This window comes from Halichoerus grypus, chromosome 9 (assembly GCF_964656455.1).
Source record: "Halichoerus grypus chromosome 9, mHalGry1.hap1.1, whole genome shotgun sequence".
Lineage (NCBI taxonomy): Eukaryota > Metazoa > Chordata > Mammalia > Carnivora > Phocidae > Halichoerus > Halichoerus grypus.
The window spans coordinates 50,080,141-50,107,550 of record NC_135720.1 but is presented as its reverse complement, the minus strand read 5'-3'; the positions used below and the strand labels follow the sequence as shown (position 1 = coordinate 50,107,550).

The 27,410-nt window shown below is 38.9% G+C and overlaps 1 protein-coding gene across 6 annotated transcripts in view; it reads right to left on the bottom strand.

Moving 5' to 3' along the window:
• CDK19 (cyclin dependent kinase 19) overlaps positions 1 to 27,410 on the bottom strand; it is a 171,104-nt gene that overhangs the window by 22,643 nt on the left and 121,051 nt on the right. For all 6 annotated transcript variants that reach the window (XR_013441156.1, XM_078054871.1, XM_078054872.1 and 3 more), the window contains 2 exons: positions 25,813 to 25,953; positions 3,289 to 3,346 (listed from right to left, as the gene is read on the bottom strand). Coding sequence is in view for 5 of the 6 variants with exons in the window: in XM_078054871.1 (XP_077910997.1) it covers positions 3,289 to 3,346; positions 25,813 to 25,953 (199 nt within the window). In the remaining variant the exon portion in view is untranslated. The remainder of the gene's footprint in view (positions 1 to 3,288; positions 3,347 to 25,812; positions 25,954 to 27,410) is intronic.

Below are 27,410 nucleotides of genomic sequence, written 5' to 3'. Positions count from 1 at the left end.
AGGGGAGGGCTTATGTCTCCCTCCTGGCTTTAACTGGAACAGTGTCTGGTAAACCTCTGTAGCACTGGACTAAATTGAACGCGGGACTTGAGCTGTAGTTCTGAAGGGTGAATCATTGTGAACAGTAAAGGGGACACGCAAGCACTTCAGGGAAGGCCTGAAGTCTTTAGGCTGCTGGGGTGGGGGAGGAGGCTCAGGTGCAGCGAAAGTCACATTGCATTTTCTATTTGCGTTTTTCTTTTCACTCAAAAAAGGACTGTATTAAAGTGTTAAGCATAGGCATCCGAGCATTACTAATTTTTAAAAACTGATGTGCTATTAAAACAAAATTCAAAAGCAATTTTAAAAACTAGATTGTTCACTAGACTATTGGTATTGCTTATTGCTTATTTTAACCCTGATTTTACCCCTAATCTTGGATAGAATTACAATCCTAAAACTTTTTTTTTCCCCATTGGAAAGGAATTTGAGTTTTATTCAGGAGGCTGGTCCCCCAATCCTAAAACTCTTAACAGGAGGGCAACGAATGGGCCTGGCTGGAATACAGAATTTATGGTGAGGAGTACTAGAGATATCTGGGAGTGGTGAGAAGAAAGTAAGTGTGGGTGACCAGGATAAACGTGATGACTGGTACAAACAAGGGAGAGTACAGGATGGTGATGAGGAATTTGGTTTGAAACAACGGAGGAGAGGTTGCCAGCAACAAATAAAAGTAAAGATTTCGGCTAGGGTGAGAGAAGAGAATCTGAGATTCAGATCGTAAAATGATTTTTATAGAATCCATGATTTTAAGGCCACAACTTATCAATTCCTTAAAGGAATAATTATAGAGGGGAGCCTGGGTGGCTCAGTCGTTAAGCGTCTGCCTTCGGCTCAGGTCATGGTCCCAGGGTCCTGGGATCGAGCCCCGCATTGGGCTCCCTGCTCTGCGGGAAGCCTGCTTCTCCCTCTCCCACTCCCCCTGCTTGTGTTCCCTCTCTTGCTGTGTCTCTCTGTCAAATAAATCAATACAATCTTTAAAAAAAAAAAAAAAGAAAGAACTGTAGAGGGAGGCCATGCCCCAAGCCAGTGCCTAGGAGATCTTGAAACAAAAGGCTAATAGGAGTAAAAGCCAATAATGAATAAAATGCAGAAGAAAGAGCAAAAGTGGTAAATAGAAAAATAGAATTCTGTGATGCCATATAAGGGAAAAGACAGCCCTGAAGTCAGACTGGTCAGAGGAAGGAATGACTAAGGCAATAAAGGAAAACGGTGACTAACTACGGGCCACTGGCTCTGCTGAGACAGAGGTCATAGGTGACTGACTGTTGGGAGAGCAGTTTCCATAGAGGGATGGAATTAGAGGACAGATTATAACAAATGAGGGTGGGTGGAACCCGTGGGTGAATACTGTGTGTTCTAGAAGTAGAGGAACAAGGGGGGAAAAATGAACACATGGTAAAGAAAACACAATGGATATGAGAAGATTTATTCTAGAATTGGGAAAAGGGTTATGAATGTTGAAAGGTGAAGAGGAGAAACCCGGGAAGCGGAGAGTGGAGACACAGCAGTGTGAGAGCTTTTTGGTTTTTGGTTTTTTTAATTTTTATTGTTATGTTAATCGCCATACATTACATCGTTAGTTTTTGATGTAGTGTTCCATGATTCATTGTTTGCGTATAACACCCAGTGCTCCATGCAGAACGTGCCCTCCTCAATACCCATCACCAGGCTAACCCATCCCCCACCCCCCTCCCCTCTAGAACCCTCAGTTTGTTTCTCAGAGTCCATAGTCTCTCATGGTTCGTCTCCTGACCGATTCCCCCCCTTCAATCTTCCCCTCCCAGCAGGAAGATATTTAGAAGCTGGGGGTGGGCGGGGCACCAGACTGGACTCAGGAGGGGAGAGTCACTCTTTGTCGGAGACCCTTTCAAAGGCAGCGCTGTGCTGACAGAAAGTGGTTGGTGAGGGTACAGCAGACGGCTTTGATATGGCTGGGCAGCAACACTTGTAGGGAAAGAGACTCCGGACGGGGAACTCAAGTCCTCCCTCGGAGCGGCTGCGTAAGCTGCAACCTCTCTAAAGCCAGCTCCCCTCCTTGCTCGCATCCCACCAGGCAGGTGCTTGAGTAAAGTAAGTGAGGAAATGTGTGACGGCATTTACCACATGGGACACTGAACTGTCTCTGTCACTGTCCCTCACAGGGAGGGCTACCCGTCACTACCGTTTCCCTGTCACCAATGTCTAGCAAAACGTAGGGCCTCAAATGCCTACAAGAAAATGTGTGAGCGTAAAACAGGAGCAAGTGAGGAGTGCTGGAAAGGGGGTGGTAAGGGGGAAGCAAGGAATACCTGGTTCTTAGTGACCATCAACAATATTTTTTTAGGGCTCTGAATCTCAGTAAACTCAGCGTAGAGGTTTAAAGAAAGGGAAGTTGGTTTAAAACAGCTTCTTCTGGAACTGGGGCTAGCAAACTAATTGAAGAAGTAGAAAACCAGGCAGGAGGCAGGCTCAGTTGTAGCAGGACAGAACAGATGGGTAGCTGGTCAAGTTAGCACAATTTTGCATCACCCTTAGTATGATATATTCTAACAGCAAAGAAAGCAGGTTGATGAAACAAAATTTCTTTTAACATCCTTCTAAAAACCATCAAACATTTAACAAAAGTAATTTCTACTACAAAAAATTACAATAAAGCATTTCTTTAGCTCATTTTCTTCCCCAATATGTCACGGGTATAGATGATGCCAATTTCTTTTAGAACAACCTTCAGGGTTGCAAAGGAAATTTCAATATATAGATAGGATTCCTGCTGGTGCCTTAACCTAAGACTACCAAGTAAGAGAGTCTATAAACATGCATTCATTTGGAAAAAATATGTTGGTACCTGGCACAGGCATGCAGGGGGCGGGGGACAGGTATCCGGGAAGATGTGTGCATCAGGTCAGGTGAGAGACAGGCATTCAGGGAAAGAACATTGGTGAAGCTGAGATAAAAGCAAGACTTAGCAGATTATGTTTAGGGTAACCGTGTAGGACAGTAATCACGGCATAAGCACATGCTTGGGTACTGTATGGGAATAAAGTTTTTGGGCTTGCTTGCCTCAGCTTAGAATCACAGAACCTTCTTTGGGGAATAAACCTAAGGAGTTTTATAAACTATCTATCTACACTCCCCAATATATTTCCTAAAAATATGATAAGGAAGTCATTTGAAAATTAGCTACTTAAGTAAGAGTCTTAAAAAGGGGATACCACTTTTGCAGTCACTTCAGTTTCTTAATAAATTATTTTAGAAATAATTACCTACCTATTTTGACTCTCCCCCTTTCAGGACCTTCTCCCATTACTAGGATATTTGCTGGTTTCTAGAAATAAAAATAGAGCATTCAAATTACTATGTTTATTCTTTTGACATGCTCTAAAATGGAAAGAAGTTCTTAAAATATGAAAATATCACTTCTGTATTTGCATCAAAACCACAATAGAATATTAAGTACCTTCTATATAAAAGCATTTGACATACTTGAAGTTAGCACTAAACTCCTATAAACATCTTTGCTTTGAAAACATCTTATTTTCAAAATTATATCATACAAGTAATTATAAAGAAACTGAAGCTATCATTTTTGTTTACCCCACAGAAGTAACAAGTAATAATAATTTTTTAAAAACCTGCACATATTATAAACTGTCCACTTGCTGCCCACAACAAAGAGTTTTTGGGGTTGAAAATTTTTATGTAAAATTTCCAACCACAACATCATTGCCTCCATTTAAATTAATCAAATGGAATATTCCTTGCTCAATATTTCTAAACTACTATAGGAAAACATGATCAACATTCAACAGACTCTATTAAAATCCACATGCATTTTCAGCTATAGTTCATGCAAAAGTGAGAAATTCCAAATAGGGGGCGCGTGGGTCAGTCGTTAAGCCTCTGCCTTTGGCTCAGGTCATGATCCCGGGGTCCTGGGATCGAGCCCCGCATCAGGCTCCCTGCTCCGCGGGAAGCCTGCTTCTCCCTCTCCCCCTGCTTGTGTTCCCTCTCTTGCTGTGTCTCTCTCTGTCAAATAAATTTAAAAAAGAAAGAAAAGAAAAGAAAAGAAAAGAAAAAAGAAAAGGAAAGAAAGAAAGAAAGAAAGAAAGAAAGAAAGAAAGAAAGAAAGAAGGAAGGAAAGAAGGAAAGAAGGAAGGAAAGAAAGAAAGAAATTCCAAATAGAATTTCAAAATGTAGGAAAATAAAAACCAGGGCTAATACAGAGCTATATAAAGAAAAGAATAAGCTGCAAATGCATCTGCTGTTTTTTAAGTCATCCTCATTTGTAGATATTTAGAAACAGAGGAACTGTGGAAACAGGCTTTTGGGCAAGTCAGTCTCCTCTGTAAAGTATCTAGGGGAAAATTTACGATTCATTTATTCAATCAATGAATATATTTTTAGCATCTTCTAGGGACAAAAAACATATTAACAATAAAGAGGAAACACAAGCGCCTGATGAACCAAATTCCTAACCTCCAGATGCTCATTATATAAATAGAAAGAAAAAACAGGAGCTTTGTATCTTAAAAGCTAATGCCATTTATGAGTTACAGAGAGGAGCGAGGTCTTGGGTTAGAGGTTAAACCAGATTACTTTTAGATCCCTTTCAATTTGCTGGCTCTTTTTGAAGTTTCGATGAAAACAATAAGACTTAAAAAAAAAAAAAAAAACCAGTTCAAAGGGGGAAGTGATTAACCAGAGTTTCCATTGTTGAGGGAAATATTCATTGGATGTGAGGGCAAGGGTGGTGTCCGTTATCCAGATCCTGAAAAATGAACAGGAACTAGCGTGGTGGAGTAGAAGGGCAACAGAACGACAGGAGGTGCAAAAGGCTATGAACGAGGTAGGCTTAGGAGACAGTAACCTGGACAGAACTCTGGACAGAAACCAGAGGACTCATGTTGGGGGTAGTAAAGTGCACCTAGACTCAGGATAGTCTTAAATGCCAGGTGAAGTCATCTGACCTTTATATGACAGGCCGTGAGATGATAGGAGAGGGGGCAGTCTCAGAACTAGGTTCTGTCCAAGGTCTTCTCCACTGAAACAGAGGGGGAGGTATGGAGCTGAGTAACACTCTGAAGGAGAAATTAACAGGACTTTGTGACTAGTTGAAGTCAGAAGACTAAGACAAAGGGTGATAAACATTTCAAAAAGGTTTTGAGTTTCTGTAACTGGAAGAATGATGGTGCCTGTATTATAAAAAAGTTATGAGAGGTCCTGGTTAGGAAAGGGGAATAATGTGAGATGCCTAAGTCCCACTAGCCAGGGGAGTGGAAATAGGAAGATTTGGATTTGAAAGTCATTGTCACTGGAGTATGATGACTGAAGAAGACGAGACAAAATTAGTTTATCACAGCCAAAAGAGAAAATAGCACTAGACGAAACCCAGACCTGCAAGGTTCAAGTTTGACAACAATTTATCAATGATCCATTATAGATAAAACACTGTACTGCAGACTTTCTGGAAAGAAAGAAAAATAAAACATGAAGCTCTTGACTTCAAAGAGCTTTCAAATCTAGTAAGGAAAGACAGACAAACTGCTTTTTGGAATATTAAGCAGGTTATGAAAAGTACCAAAATAAACCAAAAGAAAGTAGAAGTAAAAAGATAACAGTAAGGGCAGAAATCTATGAATGAGATGGTATTTATGAAGCCTCTAGACAAATACTGCAAGAGAAGAGAAGGTACAAATAAACATTACAAATTACAAGAATGACCATAAAAACAGGTTAGAAGGATAAAAGAACCCCACAAAGAACTTTATATTGATTAATTTAAAAATGTATACAAAATAGACAAAGTCAAGAAAATGTAACCAACAAATTGACTCAAAATGAATCAGAAAAGCTTAAGAAACCAATATGTGCTAAATAAATTGAAAGTTAAAAATCTTCCTACCAAGAAAACACTGGACCTCAAATCATCACAAAAGCAAGTTCTCCAAATTTTCAATGAACAGACTGTTCAATCTTATTCAAACATTTGCAGAGAATAGAAAAAGAGGGAATGCTCCCAATACATTCTAGAAGGCCAGTATAATCTTGGTAGCAAACCCAAAGTATGAGAAAGAAAAATTTCAGGCCAACCTCATGAATATAGATACAAAAATACTCATGAGTATAGATGCAAAAATATTAAACAAAATATTATTAAGTCAAAAGCCATTAACAGGAATTCCAGGATGGCTTAACATGAGAAAGCCTATATATGTCCATCACCATATTAACATATTAAAAAAGAAAGATGATATAATTATGTTGATAGAGGCTGAAAAAGCAGTTGATAAAACTTAACAGCCATTCTATGATAAAATCTCTCAGCAAGTTAGACTAGAAAAGTACCTCCTTAAACTGATAATGGGTATGTATTAAAAACTAAGAAGTAACATGGGAAGCATTCCCTTTAAAATCGGGACTAATGGGGTGCCTGGGTGGCTCAGTCAGTTAGGCGTCCGCCTTTGGCTCAGGTCACGATCCCAGGGTCCTAGAATCGAGCCCCACATCGGGCTCCCTAAGTGGAGCCTGCTTCTCCCTCTCCTCCCCACTTGTGCTCTCTGTCACTATCTCTGACTCTCTCTCAAATAAATAAATAAAATCTTAAAAAAAAAAAAATCAGGACTAATGCAGGGATACCCACCATTACCACTTCTAAAATCAACATCGCACTGTAAGTCTAGTGCTATAAAACAATAATTAAAGGGATATGGATTGGAAAGGCGGGAACAAAATTATTGTTCATTGCAGATGATGTAATTATTTACATAAAAACTCAAAGTATTTACAGACAAATTATTAGCAATAGTAAGAGAGTTTAGTAGGATGTTTGCCTAACTGAAAAATATGAAAAAGTCAACTGTATTTCTATATAACAGCAAAAAAAAAAAGGTAGGAAATACAATTTTTCAAAGGCAGCATTTCCATAGCAATAAAAAAAAACTATTAAGGCACCTAAGAATAAATACATTAAAGGATGTACAAGTTTTTTATACAGAGAATCTTGAAACTTGATCTTAAATGACATTAGTAAGTCCTAAATAAATTAAGGGGCCATGTTGATAGATAAGAGGACTCTCTATATAAAGACATCAATTTTCCTCATACTTATCTGTAAATTCAATGCAATTTCTTTTTTTTTTTTAAAGATTTTATTTATTTATTTGAGAGAGAGAATGAGATAGAGAGAGAGAGCATGAGACGGGGTAGGGTTAGAGGGAGAAGCAGACTCCCCACTGAGCAGGGAGCCCGATGCGGGACTCGATCCCGGGACTCCAGGATCATGACCTGAGCCGAAGGCAGTCACTTAACCAACTGAGCCACCCAGGCGCCCCAATTCAATGCAATTTCAATCAAACTTCCATCAAAGTTTTGTGTGCGTGTGTGTGCGTGTAAACATGAAAAGCTGATTTTAAAATGTACGTGGAAAATAAAATAAAATAAAATAAAATATATGTGGAAGAGCAAAGCCCTAAAGATGGCCAAGACACTCATGAAGTGCTAGGGGTAGGGGATGAGGAGAGGCATCTGGCTCAAAACAGGACATCACAATTTATTTTAAAGCCACAGTAATTAAGACAGTGTGATACTGTTACAGAGAGACAAATGGATCAATGGGATAGAATGGAGAGCCCAGATAGACCCATGATACTGGGAGAAGAGGAACTTCAGGTCAGTGGAGAAAAGAGGAACCATTCACTAAATGGTGTTGGCACAACAGGTCATCCAAATGAGAAAAAAAATAAAATAAAATGAATGCTCGCCTCATACCATACACACAATTTCAGGCAGATTAAGGATTTAAACATGCAAAACTTTAAAACTGGCGGGGGGAGGGATAATGTAGAGAATATATTTCTGACTCTCAGGTAGGAAAGAATTTCTTAAACAAGATTAAAAAAAAATCAGAAAAGAAAAGACTGATAAATCTGGCTATTATTAAAAATAATCGCCTCATACCATACACACAATTTCAGGCAGATTAAGGATTTAAACATGCAAAACTTTAAAACTGGGGTGGGGGGGAGGGAGAATGTAGAGAATATATTTCTGACCCTCAGGTAGGAAAGAATTTCTTAAACAAGATTAAAAAAAAAATCAGAAAAGAAAAGACTGATAAATCTGGCTATTATTAAAAATAACTTTCAATCATCAAAAATAAAGAAAATAAAAAGACAAAGCACAAACCAGCAGAAGTATTTGCAATATACATCAGTAACGAAGATTTTGTATCCAGAATAAAGAACTCCCACAAATCAATATAAAAACAACCTAAGAGAAAAATGGGTAAAATGTCCAAACAGGCATTTAACAAAAGAAACATTTAACCACCAAGCATATGTAGATGCTCAACCTCATCAGTAATGGGGGAAATGCAATTAAAATCACAGTGAGATACCATTTTACACCTAGTATATTGGTTAAAAGTTAAGAACTGTTGAGTAGGAAGCGGGTCAGGGGGTAATTCCAATACATTGTTGGTAAGAGAATAACTTGGTACAACTTCTTTGGAAAACAATTTGGCATCATCTTGTAAACCTGAACAATTACATACCCTTTGACTCAGTAATTCCATTTTTAGACACACCAGAGAATGTTCATAGTAGCATAGGTTGTAATACAAAAAAAAATCTGTGGACACAACCCAAATTCCTAGCTAATAGAAAAATGGAGAAATTAATTTTGGTAGAATCACACAATGAATTTTAAAATAGCAGTGAAAATTTTGGAGTTACTAATAAAGGTAAAAAAAAAATTTGAATCTTAGAAGCATTATGTTGAGTAAAAAAAGCAAGTTTAGAAGACTATATACAGCAGAATACTATTTTCATAAACCTTAAAACCAAGCAAAGCTAAAGAATATACTGTTTAGGCACACAAACAAATGTGATAAACCTATTTTTAAAAAGGAGTGAATAATGGATTCAAAACTTAGGAATATTTGTTACTTCTTGAGGAGGCAGGATGATGGGATGGAGGGGGGAAGCATAAATAGAAGCAAGCTATCGGTAATGTTCCGGTTACTGGGATAAGTGACAGGCTCTGGACTGTTATGCTTCGTACAGTACATAATGTTCCAAATACTCTTTTGTATATATCATATATTAAGACAATGATAATAAAGACAAAAAACAAAGCGGTGGGGGGGGGGGGGCACCTGGGTGGTTCAGTCGGTTAAGCATCTGCCTTCGGCTCAGGTCATGATCCCAGGGTCCTGGGATCGAGCCCCGCATCGGGCTCCCTGCTCATTGGGAAGCCTGCTTCTCCCTCTGCCTGCCACTTCCCCTGCTTGTGTTCCCTCTCTCGCTGTCTCTCTGTCAAATAAATAAAATCTTAAAAAAACAACAACAACAAAGTGAGGCATGGGGATATGCATTGCTGGGAGGGTGTCATTTTCAACAGTAATAAGCACTATTTTAAATTGCTCAGAGAATGCCTCCTTTTGAGAAGGTAACTTTTGGGATAAGACCTGAAGAAAGTAAAGTACTAAGCTGCTGGAATCGAAGGGAAGAGCAGTCTAGGCAAAGGGAAGGGGAAGCTGAAATGTTTGAGACAGGAGCTCGCCTGGTGAGCTGGAACTTGCTAGGGAGAACAGTGGGCATCTGGAAGCACAGAATAAGGCGCTGTTGACACCACAGAAGGAGAGTCAACAGAGGGCTTGCTTGCTGTTCCCGATGGTTCTGCTTTGGGCACAAGTCATTTGAGGACCAGAATTGGGTAAGTTCTTGAGCACGGTCTGGCCTGCGCTCTGGGAGTAGGGTGAGGGCTCCCGAAAGATTTGCAGAAGAGCAAAGCCATGGTAGAGCAATGAGGAGAAGCCGTGGTGAGCTAGCAGGCTGGTTAACTGGACAAGGAGCGAAGAGGTCAATGTGGCTGGAGTCAATGAGACAGGAAGAGAGGTGGTACAGGAGAAGTAGTGGAGAGGTCAAGTGAAGCTGGCGGGGGGCCTTCAATCATACAGAATGACGTAGGAACTTGGAAAGACTAGGTTTTACATGACTAGAATTAGCATCATTTTATTATATATTACCTTTCTGTCTTACCCATAATTTTTATAGGTTGTACAATATGGATTTTGTCATTTTGCCAAATCTCTGATAGAAGGATATGGAGAGACTATCATTTTGTACAACATTATATATTTCTATAATATTTGACTTTGTATTTTTTGGTATGGTTTCTCATTAGAGAAATAGTATTTTTTAATAAAAAATAAACAATGCTGAGAGAAATAAAAGGTGTTTAGAGGAAAACGAGCCTAATGAAAAACCCTATGAAGGAGGAGGCACGGTAAGAAAACAGATAGCATAGGGTTCTAGAAGCTAAGAGAGCTTAAAAAGGATGAGGTGGTCTTTAGGTGCAATAGAATGAAAGATGGGAAGAGGCAACTTCTGTCCATTTACAGAAGCCAGACACAGTAAATGAGACCCAATTAAGTAGAAAGAAGGTAAAGGCAGAATTAGAGTATACTATTGAAGGCCTTAGTGAGAACAGACTCTCTGGGATATAACAATTCTTGAGGCGCCTGCCTGGCTCAGTCAGATGGGCATGCAACTCTTGATCTTGGGGTCATGAGTTTGAGCCCCATGTTGGGTATAAAGGTTACTTAAATTAATAAAATTTAAAAAGCAATTCTTAAAAATTATCAAATTATCAAATAAACCACCTTACATACTCTTTGCTACATTATTTGTAATTCCTAAATTTTGAGCTTAAACCCTTTCAAAATAAATCTGTAAGATAAAAACACAAAGTATGTGATACGGGAGCAAAGTTGCTTCACATAAGAAATGAAAATAGATTACGAGCCTTTGAATGGGAGAAAAGCAGGAAGCTGGTCTCAGATCACTGTTAGCTAACTCTCAGAAGTTCCTACAGTCATGCTCTCTAGAAACAGAATATGAACACCACAACGGAATGAGGTTAGAGAGAGAGAGAGAGAGAGAAAAGAGGATTCTAGCAGGTACTGAAGTTTGTAAGGAATACCTTTTATCTAAGATACTTGAAGCCTATGGAAGCTCTAAGTGTGGGGTCCCCCTGTAGAGCCTGAGTTGAGGGCAGAGGCAGTGACGTGGTTTGGGGAGCAGTGGCTATAAGCTCTTTTGTACAACCTAAGAAAGGAACCCAGGGCTTGGGCAGTATCCACAGAGAAGGGCTCCTGTAGTCAAGTTAAGATCTAGAATTGCACAGGAAGTCATTTTTAAATACGCACCCCTTAACTGGGATTACATGTCCCCCTGCCCAGAACAAGTAAATAAACGTCCAGGTCACAAGATATGTGATATTTCAAAATAACAATGATAACAACAAAACAAATGTTCTAAGCACCATTAAAATGCGTTTACATTTTCAAAGCATCTTCATATCAATCATTTCCTTTACCTTAAACGGAAATATTCAAGGGCCTATAGGTCTGGGGCAAGTCTCAGAACTCCACCTGATACTCAAGATTCCAAACCGAGACATATTTACAGATATTATGCTTAGTTTTCAAAAAACTAACTTTAACAGTGATTACTTCAAGTGGATGTATATGCTTTAAAAAAAAAAAAAATTAAGGCAACTGCAGCTCGTGCACACACACCCACACCTGAAAGAATGAAGAGAGGGCACCAAAATTGTTCTGACCTACTTACATCCCAATTAGCACGGACTATGCTTTACTAAAACTCCTCTTACTGCGAACACAAAATGCCAGCTGTGAAAGAAAGTGATACTGCTGGGTTTGCACACTTCTGTTACCATAGAAACAGCAGAGATGGCAGGCGCTGGATGCCTCGCATTTAAGTTATCAGCAATAAAATCGGACAGACAAACCAAGGCTGCAGGGTTCATTTTGGTTAAATTGCATTTGAAAGGCAAAAGTCAGGGAAATCATGTGATAAACAATATGATTACTTAGAAACTATTCTTGAAATATCTGCATCTTAGCAAAATTTAGCTAATTCTTTTTTTTTTTTTTTTTAAGATTTTACTTATTTATTTGACAGAGAGAGACACAGCGAGAGAGGGAACACAAGCAGGGGGAGTGGGAGAGGGAGAAGCAGGCTTCCCGCTGAGCAGGGAGCCCAATGCGGGGCTCGATCCCAGGACCCCGGGATCATGACCTTAGCCGAAGGCAGACGCTTAACGACTGAACCACCCAGGAGCCCCAAATTTAGCTAATTCTTGAAGTTACATTCATGATGCTTTGCGTGTACTTCAGATTTGCTTTTTCCTTCTATAGAATCAATTTCTCCCCCCACAGGGTTAAATTTATTTTAGTTAATTGGCACCTCATAAAAGAACACCCTGAAGATATACAATTATCCTTTACTACATTTCGTTTTGCACTCCCCACCCCAGGACATTTGGAACAAAAATATGAAGCCACAAGATGACTCTTATCAAGACCAATAAAGAAGACAGGAAAACACAAACACAATTGTCTACAATCCTGAATAATACGGACAAAACCAATCAGAATATCCATCGGACTCATTTCTGAACAATGAATAGTGCTGGTCTAATACTGATAGCTACAACTATTCCTTTACTTAAATATGGTAGTGGCACAACTCTCCTCACATTTGATACGGAAGTACATTCTCAGGAGAAAACCCTCCGTTTATGTTCCTTTCTTTATACTGTTCTCCACTGTTGACCTTAAACAAAAAAGATTTGTGTTGTAACAAACTGCGCAAAGAACTATGAGTGAGATATATGTGCTTTTTTTCCTTAGCAAACACAAGAGTCATTTGCTAAGACCATCAGTTTATCATAACTGTTTATGCCTTAAAATAACCTCCTTGAGGGGGCGCCTGGGTGGCTCAGTCAGTTGAGCGGCTGGCTGCCTTCGGCTCAGGTCGTGATCCCGGAGTCCTAGGATCGAGCCCCACATCGGGCTCCCTGCTCAGTGGAGAGCCTGCTTCTCCCTCTCCCTCTGCCTGCCTCTCTGCCTACTTGTGCTCTCTCTCTCTCTCTCTGTGTCAAATAAATAAATAAAATCTTTGAAAAAAAAAAAATAACCTCCTTGATAGTAAAGGATTTAAAAATATGGAGAATCTGGTCATCGTGATTGGAACCTCCCAAAGGGCAAGGAAGATACTTCTATCACCACTTTCTGTATCAGCTGAAATCCAGGGACACAGTATTTAATAAATATTTATTGGAAGAATGAATAAAAATTGTCAATGGTTAGTAAACACGGTCCTTTGGTAGGCAAGTTTTCAACTTTTTAAAAAGAAGTTGCAGGGCGCCTGGCTGGTTCAGTCGATGGAGCGTGTGACTCTTGATCGTGGGGTTGTGGGTTCGAGCCCCATACTGGGTGTGGAGATTACTTAAAAATAAAATCTTTAAGGAAAAAAAAATAAAAGAAGTTGCCAGAAACTAGAGTCAGTGCTTACCCCAAAATATGCCAAGCTCACTTCTGAATATGGGTCTCCCCTGCTTTCTAAAAGTTGTTACATCCCTTTACTTTTACCAAAGACCTGCATTAATACCTGCTTTTTCTAATTGAAAGAAATACGAAGAAGATTTTGCTTTTACAAAAAAAGGTGAGAAGCGAAAATCGCGTTCAGCTTTTGCTGCACAGCAGCCCTTACCGAGGCAACGGGTCCCGAGCAGGGAGACTGGCTCCACCAAGCTCCTTCCCCCGGAACACTCTCAGCATCGACCTGCCATAGCCCTCGACTATGAGCATCATCTGGGCTTTCTCTGGATTGACTGTGTGCATCTGTTAGCAAGATGTGTCCTAAGGCATCAGAAAAGCCTGACAGAGGTTATTTTGGGGGTCTAGGAAAGCTCAAAAACTTTTCCGTATAAAGTAATGGTTACCACTTCTTTACTCCATTTCAGCCTATAAAAGATTTCACAGGAACACTCTACTTTCGGATAGTGGAGAAAACCTGTAGAGGTTTTTTTTAAAAAAATCATGATTTTAGTTTATTCTGGAGTTTCAGCAACCACCCATATGCTACTGATGCTCAAATCTATAACCATAGGTCTCTAAACTTCTATATGCTTAGAGTTAGGTCAACGGTATGTTGGCTGTCTCCACAATCATCTCCACTTGTTCAAACTGAATTCTTACTGCCTCTTTTTCTGGTATTCCCTTCTCAATCAACAAAAGCAGAAGTCTGAACACCCTGTCCTTTATCCTTCAAATCAAATCCTCAGATCTGATTATCTTACTTCCTAAATATTTAGCTGCTATTTCCCCTCCTGTCTATCTTGATTACCTCTGCCAGGTTTTCATCACTTCTCCACCACCTGATTACAACAGCCTGATAAAGCTGCTATCCCTGCACCCTCAAACCAATTCTCCATATCCCTGTGGAGTGTCTGAGTGGTCTTCTTAAGCAAAAACCTGACCAGCTCAGCTCCAACTGGCCACAGGAAAAGTCCACGCTTCTGAACATGATGGTGAAGAATCACGATGGTTGGGTCCTTCCTTTTCTCTTCTGCTTCGTCATTCACTACTTTTTGCTTCATTCCAATGATGCCAACATGCTTGCAGTTTCTTACCCCATGCTCTTACTCCTGCTGTCTCCTCTGCTTGGAATGCTGCCCCGCCTCTTCCCCCTTTCATCTTATAAATTTCTAGTCCTCCTTTAGATTCAGCTCAGTGTGAGTCCTCTCAGACAGCCCCCATCCCAACTGGTCGGACGTCCTCCTATGCTCAGTACTTTATGCATAGCGGATCCCTGACTATACCTCATAATGTCTTTTTTTTTTTTTTAAGATTTTATTTATTTGAGAGAGAAAGAGAGAGAGAGAGCACAAGTGGGGGGGGGGAGGGTTAGAGGGAGAGGAAGAAGCAGGACGCGGGGCTCGATCCCAGGACCCTGGGATCACGACCTGAGCCGAAGGCAGACGCTTAACCAACTGAGCCACACAGGCGCCCCCATAATGTCTTTTTTAAACTTGTTGTTATATGACGATCCATTTGTGTATCTTCCCCAGCATGCATTCATTGAGGGAAGGGGTTGTATTTTATTTTTCTGTGTAGTCCTGGTGCTCAGCATAGCTCCTGGTACATAGTAGGAGGTCAAAATCTGTTTATAAAGCAAATATTCTGAGTCCTTCTTTCAGCACTTCCTCCACAGAGATCCAGTTATAAATGAATAATTTAGTTAAAATGACAATTAGGGGGTCAACTGGGTGGTTTAGTCCATTAAGCATTTGCCTTTGGCTCAGGTCATGATCCCAGGGTCCTGGGATCGAGCCACGCGTTGGGCTCCCTGCTCAGCGGGGAGCCTGCTTCTCCCTCTCCTTCTGCCTGCCACTCCCCCTGCTTGTGTTCAAGCTCTCTCTCCGTCAAATAAATACAATCTTAAAAAAAAATAAAATGACAATCAGGTTCCATAGTTCTATAAGTGTCACACTTTACTTATATTTTGGGTGAAATGGGCCTTTGTGTTCAGAGAACCTAACCACTGTTTAAGTTGCTGTTTCTAAGCAAAAGTGCCTTCTCAGGTCAAAATTATTTATCTACAACTAGATACAGACTATTTGTAACTCAGGAGCCGTCTACAGTATTAAATGCTGTGATTCATTTCATTTTACCTTAAAACGGTCTGGAGGTATCTATAATAGGTTAATCTGAATAACCTCTGTTAATCAAACCTTGGTGTTCATAGTAAACAATGCCTGCCAACCCAGGACTGCGCAACAGTTAACAATGCACTTCTTTGTTTTTGCCTTTTAGGAGTGGTTACAGGCCTGGACAGCAGAGATAAGGTTTTCTTTTCTCTAACAAGAACCAATAAAAAGCAGCCATTATAAAAAGCTTAATGCAAGACAAACACAGGTATCTAGAAGACTACTTACCTAACTAACTGCAAGGTCACTAAGAGTGTAATCAAGATAAATCCTACATTGATGGCAAAGCCAGGACTAATGCTACAAAGACATTCAGATTCTATCTTACTCATTAACGAGTACAATCTGTCCTCAGAGTACCCATGCTGGTAGGAAGTAGTTTTCTATTTACATTTATGACATTCATATTTAAATCAAGTAATTCAGTCTTATTATCATGAGAAATTAAGAATGTAAGAGGCAGAGCTCCTCTCTCCTTTTCTCCCCCACGGTGGTGTGTGCCGTTGACTGTTCCTGGCCATGTCTTCTCACAAGACTTTCAGCATCAAGCGATTCCTGGCCGAGAAGCAAAAGCAGAATCCTCCCATTCCCCCAGTGCATTTGGATGAAAACTGGTGATAAAATCAGGTGCAGCTCCAAGAGGAGACTTGAGAGAAGAGCCAAGCTGGGTCTCTAAGGGATTGCGCATGAGACAGCACACGTGTTTACGCTGCATGCAGGTCACGTGCTCGTACCCTATCACTCCGTAAACATTACGCCTACCTGAACAATAGACATGTTTTATGGGGGCGGGGGGATGATTGTTCTCTGTTGGTTCAGCAATAAATATGGGAGACCTTTGGTTTGGGGAAAAAAAAAAAAAAAGAAGGTCAGAGGTAGAAATTATGAAACTGAGCCCTCTCTTTTGACTCATGAAGACACGAAGGTGAAAGACCTACAACCCTACCCAAGTTCACTGTCCCCCCAACAGTGGCAGGCCCAGGCAGGATTAGAACTCAAGTCTCTCAGAAAGGCACCACAGGCCAGGGTTCTAAGAACAAAAGCACACCTGGAAAATGCACAACACTTAATTGATTTATGGCCCTTACCTCTAGAAGGCTTCTACTCAGATGAGTGCTTAGTTGAGAATACGATCACCCAAAATAATCATCATATGCAGTCTCCCAATGAAATAAATAATCAGTCCATGCATGTCAGATCCCCTCTTGATTAAGACACTGTCATTCTCAATGAGGGATCCTGAATCACCCTAGAGTGCTAGTCACAAAGGATGCCTGTGGTAGTGATTACCCTCGTATATACATTTGTCCAAACTGATCAATTTCTAACTAAAATGGATACATGTTATTGTATGTGAATTCTACCTCAATAATACTAATTTAATAAAATAGTATGCCTGAAATGATTCTTCAGTTTTAAACACAGGCCTCAAAGTGCTGGGACTCCTGTCTGTAGCCCTTGATTCTTAACCAGTCCCTGCCATTCCTACCACTGTGGAATATATCTTGACTATCACCTCTCAGTGACTTTGGAGTTAGTTTGGCAAACCACCTTCTAGATACACGTGTTTGTCAGTAAAGGCTACTAAAACCTTCCACTTAAGTCAGGGATCATCACAAGAGCCCTATCCCTGAGCTGAACCTTAAGAGGTCTCATCCCCTTTGAAGTGGGTCCTCTGGAAGTGTGATTCTTAGTGTGTATCACCTGTCTATGGAACAGATGGTACAGCATTACACTCCAGCTGACACCCACAGATGGGTAGGACTCTGTAGAAAGCTCCTGTGACTGGGTTATGGGTGTGCATGATGAAAACCTGTCATGCCCAAAAAAAAAAAAAAAAAAAATCACAGCCCAGGGGTGCTTGGGTGGCTCAGTCAGGCGTCCAACTCTTGATTTCAGCTCAGGTCATGATCTCAGGGTCGTAAGATTGAGCCCCACATCTGGCTCCATGCTAGGTGTGGAACCTGCTTAAGATTCTCTCTCTCTCTCTCTCCCTCTGCCCCCATCCCACTCACACACTCTCTCTCTCAAAAAAAAAAAAAAAATCACAGCCCATATCTAGAAAACACCTCAGTAATACCTTCTCACATTTTAAGGTATGTGTCACAGTGTCCAGAGCATCTTAAGAAACATTATCTCGCCTCATCTCCACAAGGCGCTATGTACAAGCAGAGTAAGAGTCCCTGCACAGGGGTAACATCACTACCATCAAAGGCCTTTAGGCTGCAGACATGAACTGCTGAGCCACAGACTCTCGAGGACCCAGCCCTAAGGAACTAGTAAGGGACCAAAAGTCACCAGCAGGAACCCCAGTGTGATTCATCAGCATGACAAGATCTGCAATCATCCAAAGTCACCTAAAATTGCAAGTTAGAAAATAACCAAGCCACATTTTCCTTTTTCGTTGCTAGCTCTGCATTCTAAAAGAAATTATGATGATTAAGTCATATTAAAATAAATACTACTTTCTGCCATAATTCTTTAAGTAGACTATTAACTTAATAAATCAAATAAAAAATAATAGAAAGTCATTCAATTAGCATGATTATTAGAATGAAAAGTAAGTTATTTGAGGCACTTATTCATTTTGATTTCACTTAAACAACTTTTTTTAACTCATATTTTTAAATATGAAGACTTGGCAAAAAATATTAGCAATGTTTAAATATAAACAGGATGAAACACAGTCTACTTAAAAAAAAAAACAAAAACACCAAGAAGCATGTTCACATATTCCTAATAGGGCTCTACTTTGTAAAGCAGAAGGGGCTAGAGTTTCAGGCTAAAGGAATTCTGGGGAAGAAGGCAGTTAAAAGAAAGGGCATCTTTGGACTGCTGACGGGATCCAGAAGCTTCTACAGAAGGGAAATTAGGAGGAATTCAGGAACTCTGGAGCTAAGACTGGGAGACCAACAACTGTACAAAGTACCTATCCTTATTCCCATTTCATAAATGAGTAAGCTGGGGTTTACAGATCAAGATCAGCTATCTTATGTGGTATATATATACGATGGAATATTATGCAGCCATCAAAAAATGCAATCTTGCCATTTGCAACAACGTGGATGGAACCAGAGGGTATTATGCTAAGCAAAATAAGTCAATCAGAGAAAGACAAGTATCATATGATCTCACTGATATGAGGAATTCTTAATCTCAGGAAACAAACTGAGGGTTGCTGGAGTGGTGAGGGGTGGGAGGGATGGGGTGGCTGGGTGATGGACACTGGGGAGGGTATGTGCTATGGTGAGCGCTGTGAATTGTGTAAGGCTGATGAATCACAGACCTTTACCTCTAAAACAAATAATACATTATATGTTAATAAAAAAATTTAAAAAGAAAAAAAACAATTAGCTATTTTAGAAATAATTTTTTTTTAAGTCTAAGATCTCAAAGCTCCCATTTCATAAGAACTAAGCAAGGCTAAACTCTAAAATATTACTAAAGTTCTTCAAAATGCCAGCATGATGGCTGCAGTCAGATTTTAAGGGGTTCATTGTGGTATAACACATTCACCTTGTCAGGCCCTGTTTAGCATAGACAAAATTAAAGACTTGATGTATCTCCTTGTCAGACAAGGTATGAAGAGAAGCTGTGCCGCACACAGAGATTTCTAGAAGATTCTCTAACCACCAAGCACTTATTTTAATCAAACTTTCACAAAGATTAACAGTACAGTACTTCTTCTCCAACTGAGTGGAGACAGAGGCCATCTCTGACTTTCATATATTGGTCTTTTATACAGCGATGTTCCTAAAGCACCTTCAAATGCTCTCTCTTAGTTAAAGGACGATAATATTTCATGCTTCCACATGGCGTCCTTTCACCACTTGTCAGCTACCTGTTACAACTGAGCAGCACTACCAATTTTTGGTAGTGGGAAACTTAAATTTTTCTTTGCATTTCTGCCTTCGTTTGACACAAATGTGTGAAAAATAGAAATAAGAAAGTAGTAGTGATAAGCATAGGCCTCAGACAGTGTAACAAAGGTGGGATCTCTAGGTATGTTCAAAGTGAAGAAAAATTCTGGATCTCAATTGAACATATCCTCTACATTTAAACAGATTAAACCTGTGGTTCAATAATGGGGAAGGAATGGAGGGGACAGGAGAGGAGGGGAAATGTAAGGAACATATACTGAATTCTGGAAATAAATCACTGAAGAATGTTTGCAAAAGGGAAGGGATAACTGGTACATTATAATATTTTTTAGCTCTTTAGAACCAGAACTATCCCCAAACTCTTGCCACCCAAGCAACTTTTCAACATGGAAAAAAATGATGTATGAAAGAAGGGACTACTTGCACTTTCTTATGTTTCCACTAAATAACAGAACAATAACAGGATCCAAATATCATATGAAAGCCTCTTAGAGTTTGTGGTAGGCAGCTTTGGACGTGGTTTCCACTATCCCCACCCCTAGCAAATACACCCTTGTGTAATCACTCCCCCTGAGTGTGGGCTGCACAAACAACTTCTAGGGAACAGGAGACAGCAATGGTAATGGGATGTCACTTCCATGATTCACTAACAGAACACTCTGACTTCCATCTTGCTAACACGCACTCTCTCGCCTTCTTGTTGGCTCACTCTGGTGGAGAAAACTGCCATGTTGTAAGACGCTCTGTGCAGAAGCCCACGTGGCAAAGAACCAAGGGAAGCCTCCACCTATCAGCTCCTGAGGAAATGAATCCTGCCGACAACCACGTGAACAAGATGCTTCCTAGTCAAGACTGGAGATGACTGCAATCTTTCAAGGAGACTCTGAAACAGAGGATCCAGATAAACCACAAGATTCCTGACCCACAGAACCTGTGAGATGATAAATGTATAAACATCTTTAAAGCCACTAAGTTTGGAGGCAATTTGTCATACAGCAGTAGGTAACTAATACAGACTTAAAACGTACACAGCCAACAGGTCGTAAACAACCTAGAATGCTGTTGAAAATCAAGTAAGTATTCTGCCTGAACAAGCTGGTGTCCTAAGGAAAAAAATAACAAACCAAAACTATATAGCTCTCTATCAGTTAGTATGACAAAGTATCCAGAGTCATATATTACACATTTCTCTGTAGCTAGAATATCTATTACACCATTTTCTTTAATCAACTGAAATATATCTGACTCTAAGTATTGGCAAGTTTATTATTATTATTATTACTATTAACCTCTAATAGAATAAGTAAGTCTTTAGGTCTGTGACAGAAGTGACTTTTTGACAATCTTAAAATGTTTAGTAGATGTTAACTAATAACAAAACTCAAAAGATTACTGGATACAAAATTATTTTCTCCCTCAACCAGCTCTCACAAAATTTCCATGTACCATGTTTGCAGACGATATAGTTATTTGTGCCCATAGACTTCAAAAGAGTACAAGTTCACCCACTATTGTGAATAATAATTACCATTCAAACCCAAAGTTAGAGTTTTAGGATGGGACTCCCACAAATATTTTTTAAAAGACAGGGCAGGTCAGGGCCCTGGAGCGTTTACTCAGATCTTTCATTTGATAAAGACCTAGCATTTGTCATGTGTTAGGTACTGAAATATGAAAGTGACAGAGATAGTTTAACTTATTGTTCAGTTGATGCCATTGATCCAGTAGCAATACTGAGTAACTAAGGAGCCATAAATCTTAACAACACTATCATTTAGCCAGTATTTCTCTACCTTTGCTAAAGAACAATAGGCAATTGCCAGATGCTTTGCTGAAATTCAATTTAAGTAACTTAAAACACAAACAGTATACCAACGCTAGGAATACAAAAATTAGTAAGATATGGTCCTTGCTCCCCCGAAGCTCATAATTTTGAAAAAGGGATAAACTATATCTTGGTAACCTTCCAGCCTACCAGAATAGTGATCTCATAAAAGTGAGTCATCCTATATTTCATCTTCTTACTCTTAGCTCTATCCTGCTGTAAAATTAAAATACATCTTTTTTCCTGTGTGTTTACAAGTTCCAAATATTTATAGACTCATGTCTCTACTTCGCTGTCTCTCAGCCAAGATGAATATATTTAGCTCCTCTTCTCCTTTCCTTTTAAAGCAATTCCTTAATATAAGTAATCTTTTTAGTGACTTTATTTAAATTCTCTATTTCTGTTTTAAATTCTTGGAATCAAATGACATAACTAAATACTTACCCCAGATATGTAATCAATCACAATGAAAAACCCCAACTTCTTTGATGATATAATGCCTCTGTTTGTAGAGTCCAAAACACTGAATTTTGATTTTCTTTTTAAATTTGGGGGGTTAGACTATTACATTGCAAATTTACATTTACTCTAATGCCTTTAATTATATGGATCTTGCAGGTTTCTCACGTCAAATGAAAATTTAGAAATGGTACATACTCTGAAACAACTGTGACCAACAAGTAGTATAAAGCCAAATTTCTCATAGCAATAGGAAATGAAGCATTAAAAGAAAACCACTCCTGACTAAAATCGCAACTCTATTAAGCTCACACAAAAAAAATAATTTTTCAAATGTCCCCATCATATTTTTAACACCACATTCATATTTGATATACTTTATATTTCTATACTGACTACAGAATACATCTAAAGTAAACATACAGTTTAAATCTTCTACTCCTGAAATACTTTGGCAGAACCATGACAATATGGTCCAGCTATCAGGATTCATGATCAGCGGTAAGAACTGAGCAGGCTGTCCCAGGGTAGATTCCTACTGGTTCAAAGTTTCAAATATTATTAGTTACTTACTTGAAGAGTAGAGGCATTCAGTGAATGTGAGTAAATTATGAATGTGCTATATAAGGTCAGAACCACATTCAGAATATATTTTTTTCAAAACCGTGTTCATGCTATGGATGAGGTAATAATAATCAATAGTGGCTTCTTTAGTGGGAGAAAAATTCTCATTCCGGGAAAAAATGTTCATTCTGTTGCTCCCAATTTTTTTTTTTTTAAGTAATCTCTACACTACATGCAAGGCTTGAACTCACAACCCTGAGATCAAGAGTGGACTGCACTACCCACTGAGCCAGCCAGGCAGCCCTGTTGCTTGTAAACTTTTAGTACTTAAGAACAGACAAACTCCTGACCTGCCTGGGTTGGCTCAGTCGGTTAAGGGTCTGCCTTCGGTTCAGGTCATGACCCCAGGGTCCTCGGATCGAGTCCCGCATCAGGCTCCCTGCTCGGTGGGGAGTCTGCTTCTCCCTCTCCCCCTGCTTGTGTGCTCTCTCTCTCTCTCTCTGTCAAATAAATAAATAAATAAATCTTAAAAAAAAAAAAAAAGAACAAACAAACTCCCTAGCCTGATATCTTGGGCTTCCTTGATCAGGCTCTAACCGATATCTTTCTAGTCTTTTTTTTTTTTAATTTTTATTTATTTATTTGACAGAGAGAGACACAGCGAGAGAGGGAACACAAGCAGGAGGAGCGGGAGAGGGAGAAGCAGGCTTCCCGCTGAGCAGGGAGCCCGATGCGGGGCTCGATCCCAGGACCCCGGGATCATGACCTGAGCCGAAGGCAGACGCTTAACGACTGAGCCACCCAGGCACCCCGATATCTTTCTAGTCTTAACCACATACTACCACTAGCTTATCCATAGTGGAATCAGACAGAACTTCATACTCTTTCTGGGATAATTCAAGAGGTTTCTCACCTCAGAAGTTTTTACATCCAACACTCCCTTAGGTTACCCTCCTCTCTCAAACCTCTACTTAGGATGTCAGTATAGCCGCGTGGTCTAAGATGCCAAAGTCAAGCTTCACTTCCTCAAACCTCTATTTCAATTCTACTTATCCCTCAGTGTCTAGCTCAAGTGGCAGCTCTGTGAAGCTTCCCCTTCTCCCCTTGCCCCTCATAACCTCTTCTAACCTTGAGTAGCATTTAGTCTGTTCCTGTCACATGGTCACGATCACATTCTTTCTCATCTGGCTTATAGTGTGATTGCTTGTGTCCATGGCATATTTCTTCCCTCAGAGTAAAGCCCCGAGGAGAAGGTCTTCCATGCAGTCATATCTGTGCTGTCCCCATCCCTCATGCTTTAAACATACGAGGTAATAATAAATGTTTATTGCAGACAGTGTGCTGAAATGTGTAAATATGTTATGTGATCCAAGAGCACCCCATAATAATCAGTATTCTTACTCATATTCACTCACTGAGGAAATGTTTATTCAGTACCTGTTGTGTACTCAGGTACTACTAGTGTGCCAAAATGAATCGTAGACCCTCCTCTCTCAAAAAGTCTAGAAGATGTTCTAAGGCAGCTACATAATAGGCTATAATACTAACAGATAAGTGTCATAAGAGAAGGAAAGAAGGACAACAGCAACCAGTGCGAAGGAGAGATTATTTCCAAGTAGGAATGGTTATGAGGATAAGTTTTAACATTTGTGCAAGTCCTCAAAGACAGGTAGTATTTGAATATGAAGAGATGGGGTAATAAAGGCCACTGAGGCAGGAAATCTCAGGACGACACAGGGAACAATCAATAGTTTAATGGTACAGTGTAAATGAAAGATTGTAGGGATAAAGAAAAATTCTAAAGGCAGTTGGAGCTATATCTGTTATGACCTTGAAAGCCCAATAAGGAACTAGAGCTTTAGCCTGTAAGCAAAGAGGAACTATCTCAAAGTTCTTGAACAGGAGCTGTGTAATTATTCAGAAGGTCCAAAGTGGATGGAAGAGAAAGAGACTATTTGCGAGGAGACAAGGTGAGAGGCTAGTACCATCCTTCAAGAAAGAGATAATAAAGGCCTGAACTAGGAATGAGGCACCAGGGATGGAAATGGACAAATGGAGGAGAGATTTTAGAGGTGAAACTGACAAGACTAGGCAAGGTCTACATGTACAGTGCAAGGGTCTGCAAGGGGTAAAAGAACTTTCTAGGCTGAGAGGAGGGTGATGCCATAACTAAAATAGACACTAAAGCAGCAGCGAACCAACTAGGAGAAAACCGAGCCCTAGTCATACTGAGTTTTAGCACAGGTGGATACTCAGGTGACAAGATCAGAAATAAAATCTGTTAATCTATGCTTTCAGAATAAACTATATAATTTTGTGAAAAAAGAGTTGAAATTAATCTTCAATAAAAGATTCTGATCGATGATTCAAACATGATCATGAACTCAAAAATAACTCACATCGGTTATATTAAGTACATAGCAAATTAATATCTAAAACCATTTATGAAGAAGGTTTTGAACTGGAATGACCTCATGTACCCACGTAAAAATGTGCTGATTCATGGTTAGTAGTAAAGTGGATAGGTGGAAGTCTTTGAGAACAGTTCAAAATTATGAGGTGACATGCATCTATTGAAAGGGTAAGTCCATCTTTGTGGTCACTGTCATTTGGGTCCAATTTAACTTCAGTGTCATAGCAAGAGATGGTCAAGTCAGACAGCAAGGGTACTAACTAATGTCCTTGTGTATTCATCGCTTTCTATAACAAGTACTTCTCCTCAATTAGTAAAACCGAGTCGACCTAGATTTATCCCTACCATATCCCTAGAATCTCCAAAAGCCTAAGAAATAATGATCACGAAACCACTTTTTCGAGGAGCGTTGGGGAATAAAATTTCCAATTATAAACTCATGGGTATAACAACTATCCAGTAACCATGTTTTCTCACAAACAAACCAAAAAGATTTCATCAACATAAACTAACATGACAATAATGCAAAGATAACTAGAATTTGACATTAATAAATGCTTGTTACATGTGTACTGAAAAAAAAGTAAAATCAAACATTTGATTTGTTAATATTGATAACATTTATTGATAATATTGATAACAACATTCTATTTACTGGATGCAATGTCATTATTTCAACTTAGCTCTTAAGGAAAAAAAACAATGAGAATTCAATCTTTAATTATTAATGTTTTTACTAACAATGAGCAATAATATGAAAAACAAAATGGATTAAAAGGTACTTATTTCACATATGACTATTCCATTAAGATTATGCCAATCATTCATTGAAAACCACACTGACATTTTAGAGCTATGCATAAATATAATGGAAGAACATACACAAAATATTAATAATGGTAGTCTTTTAATTGTAGGCTTATGGGTGATTTTATTTCCTTCCCTTTTGCTTATATGTGTTTTCAAAATTTTCTACAATTAATGTTTATAATAATTGCACTAAGAGGAAAAGATATTTTTTAAGAGAAGGTAAAAAATCATATGGATCAATTTAAAAGAAACATACTTACCAGATCTCTGTGAAGCACCCAATTTGCATGGAGGTAATGGATACCATCAAGAATCTGGTAAAGTAATGATTTAACCATAGATCTTGGCAACTGCATGGGCTTTTTATTTGCTTTTGATGCACGGTGAAACTTAATAATATGCTAAAAATTAAAAAAAATAAAACATACTAAATTATATATAGTATTTGCTAATATCTATATCAATAAAACACAAGTCTGCAATAAACTCTCTGTATTTAAAAATTACTTATTAAAGGCCAAAAATGATGCAAAGAAAAATAATTTGAATAATAAGGTCAACCAAATGGAACCTATATTGGCAGTGAATGTGACAATGTTACTGAGGGTATGATGACTAGATTTACTGAAACCATTAAGATTTTCATTAAATAAGACCGAAAGGTAAAAAGCATTGATGTTTAAAAGCCTGCATAAAAATAGTACTAGTTGTATTTTCTATTGACAGAGTGAAAGACTAAAAAAAAGAAGAAAAGACCCTGTAAATCTTTACTGTTTTTTGTTTTGTTTTGTTTTGTTTTGTTTTTTAAGGAAACTCCATGCCATACATGGGGCTGGAACTCACGACCTTGAGATCAAGAGTCGCATGCTCTACCAACTGAGCCAGCCATGCGCCCCTATATCTTTACGATACTATAAAAAGTTAGCACTTAGAGCATTTGTGTAATGTCACTGACTATGTGTACATTTGAATTATTGGAAAGTTCTACCTTGTTTTGGCACAGAATGAAATTAAGATATATTCCTAGTAGTTAATATTAAATAGGAAATCACTAGAAAGGAGGAGGGAGAGAAAATTGGGGCATTCAATCCCATTGAAATAAATATAACTGCATCAATATATTCAAATTTTTATGTCCACATGTTATTTTGTAGGTCATGAAAACATTATAATGATAGGGAAGAAATGCTACCTGAACCCCAAACCTGCACCTCCATCTTCACCTCACCCCTATGCAAAACATGACATAAGGGTATTAAAGGCCATTTAAACCCCTATTAAACAACACTGTTAACATTGCTCTACTAACTTTAAAATGGCCAAATGGTAGGGAAACATTTTAAGCTATTTACATAGCTTTCTTGCTTTTTGATAAACTGTTCAACAATATGTACTTTATTTAAAGAACTAATAGAAAATTAGGGTTTATACTTTAGCATCAGTGCCCCCCCAAAAATATATAGTAGGAGCTACACATATATAACTTTCAACTTTTTACAGCCACATCAAAAGAAAAAAAAAGAAACAGTTAAAATTGATGTACTACATTTTAATTAACCCAGTATATTCAAAATATTATCATTTCAACATATAACATATTAATGAGGTATTTTACATTTTTTTCCTACTAAGTCTTCAAAAGTCAGTGTGTATCTTATATTTATGATGCATCTCAATTTAGACCAGCTACACTTCAAGTGCTCAATGGGCACACGCAACTGGGGGCCACCATGTTACAAACAACACAGTTCTACAGGACCTGACTAGTCCAATGCACTACATGTTCTTTCGTCACATCACTGATGTTCAAAGTGAAGTGCACACGTTATCAAATAAACCTTGGCAGAAATATAAAAGA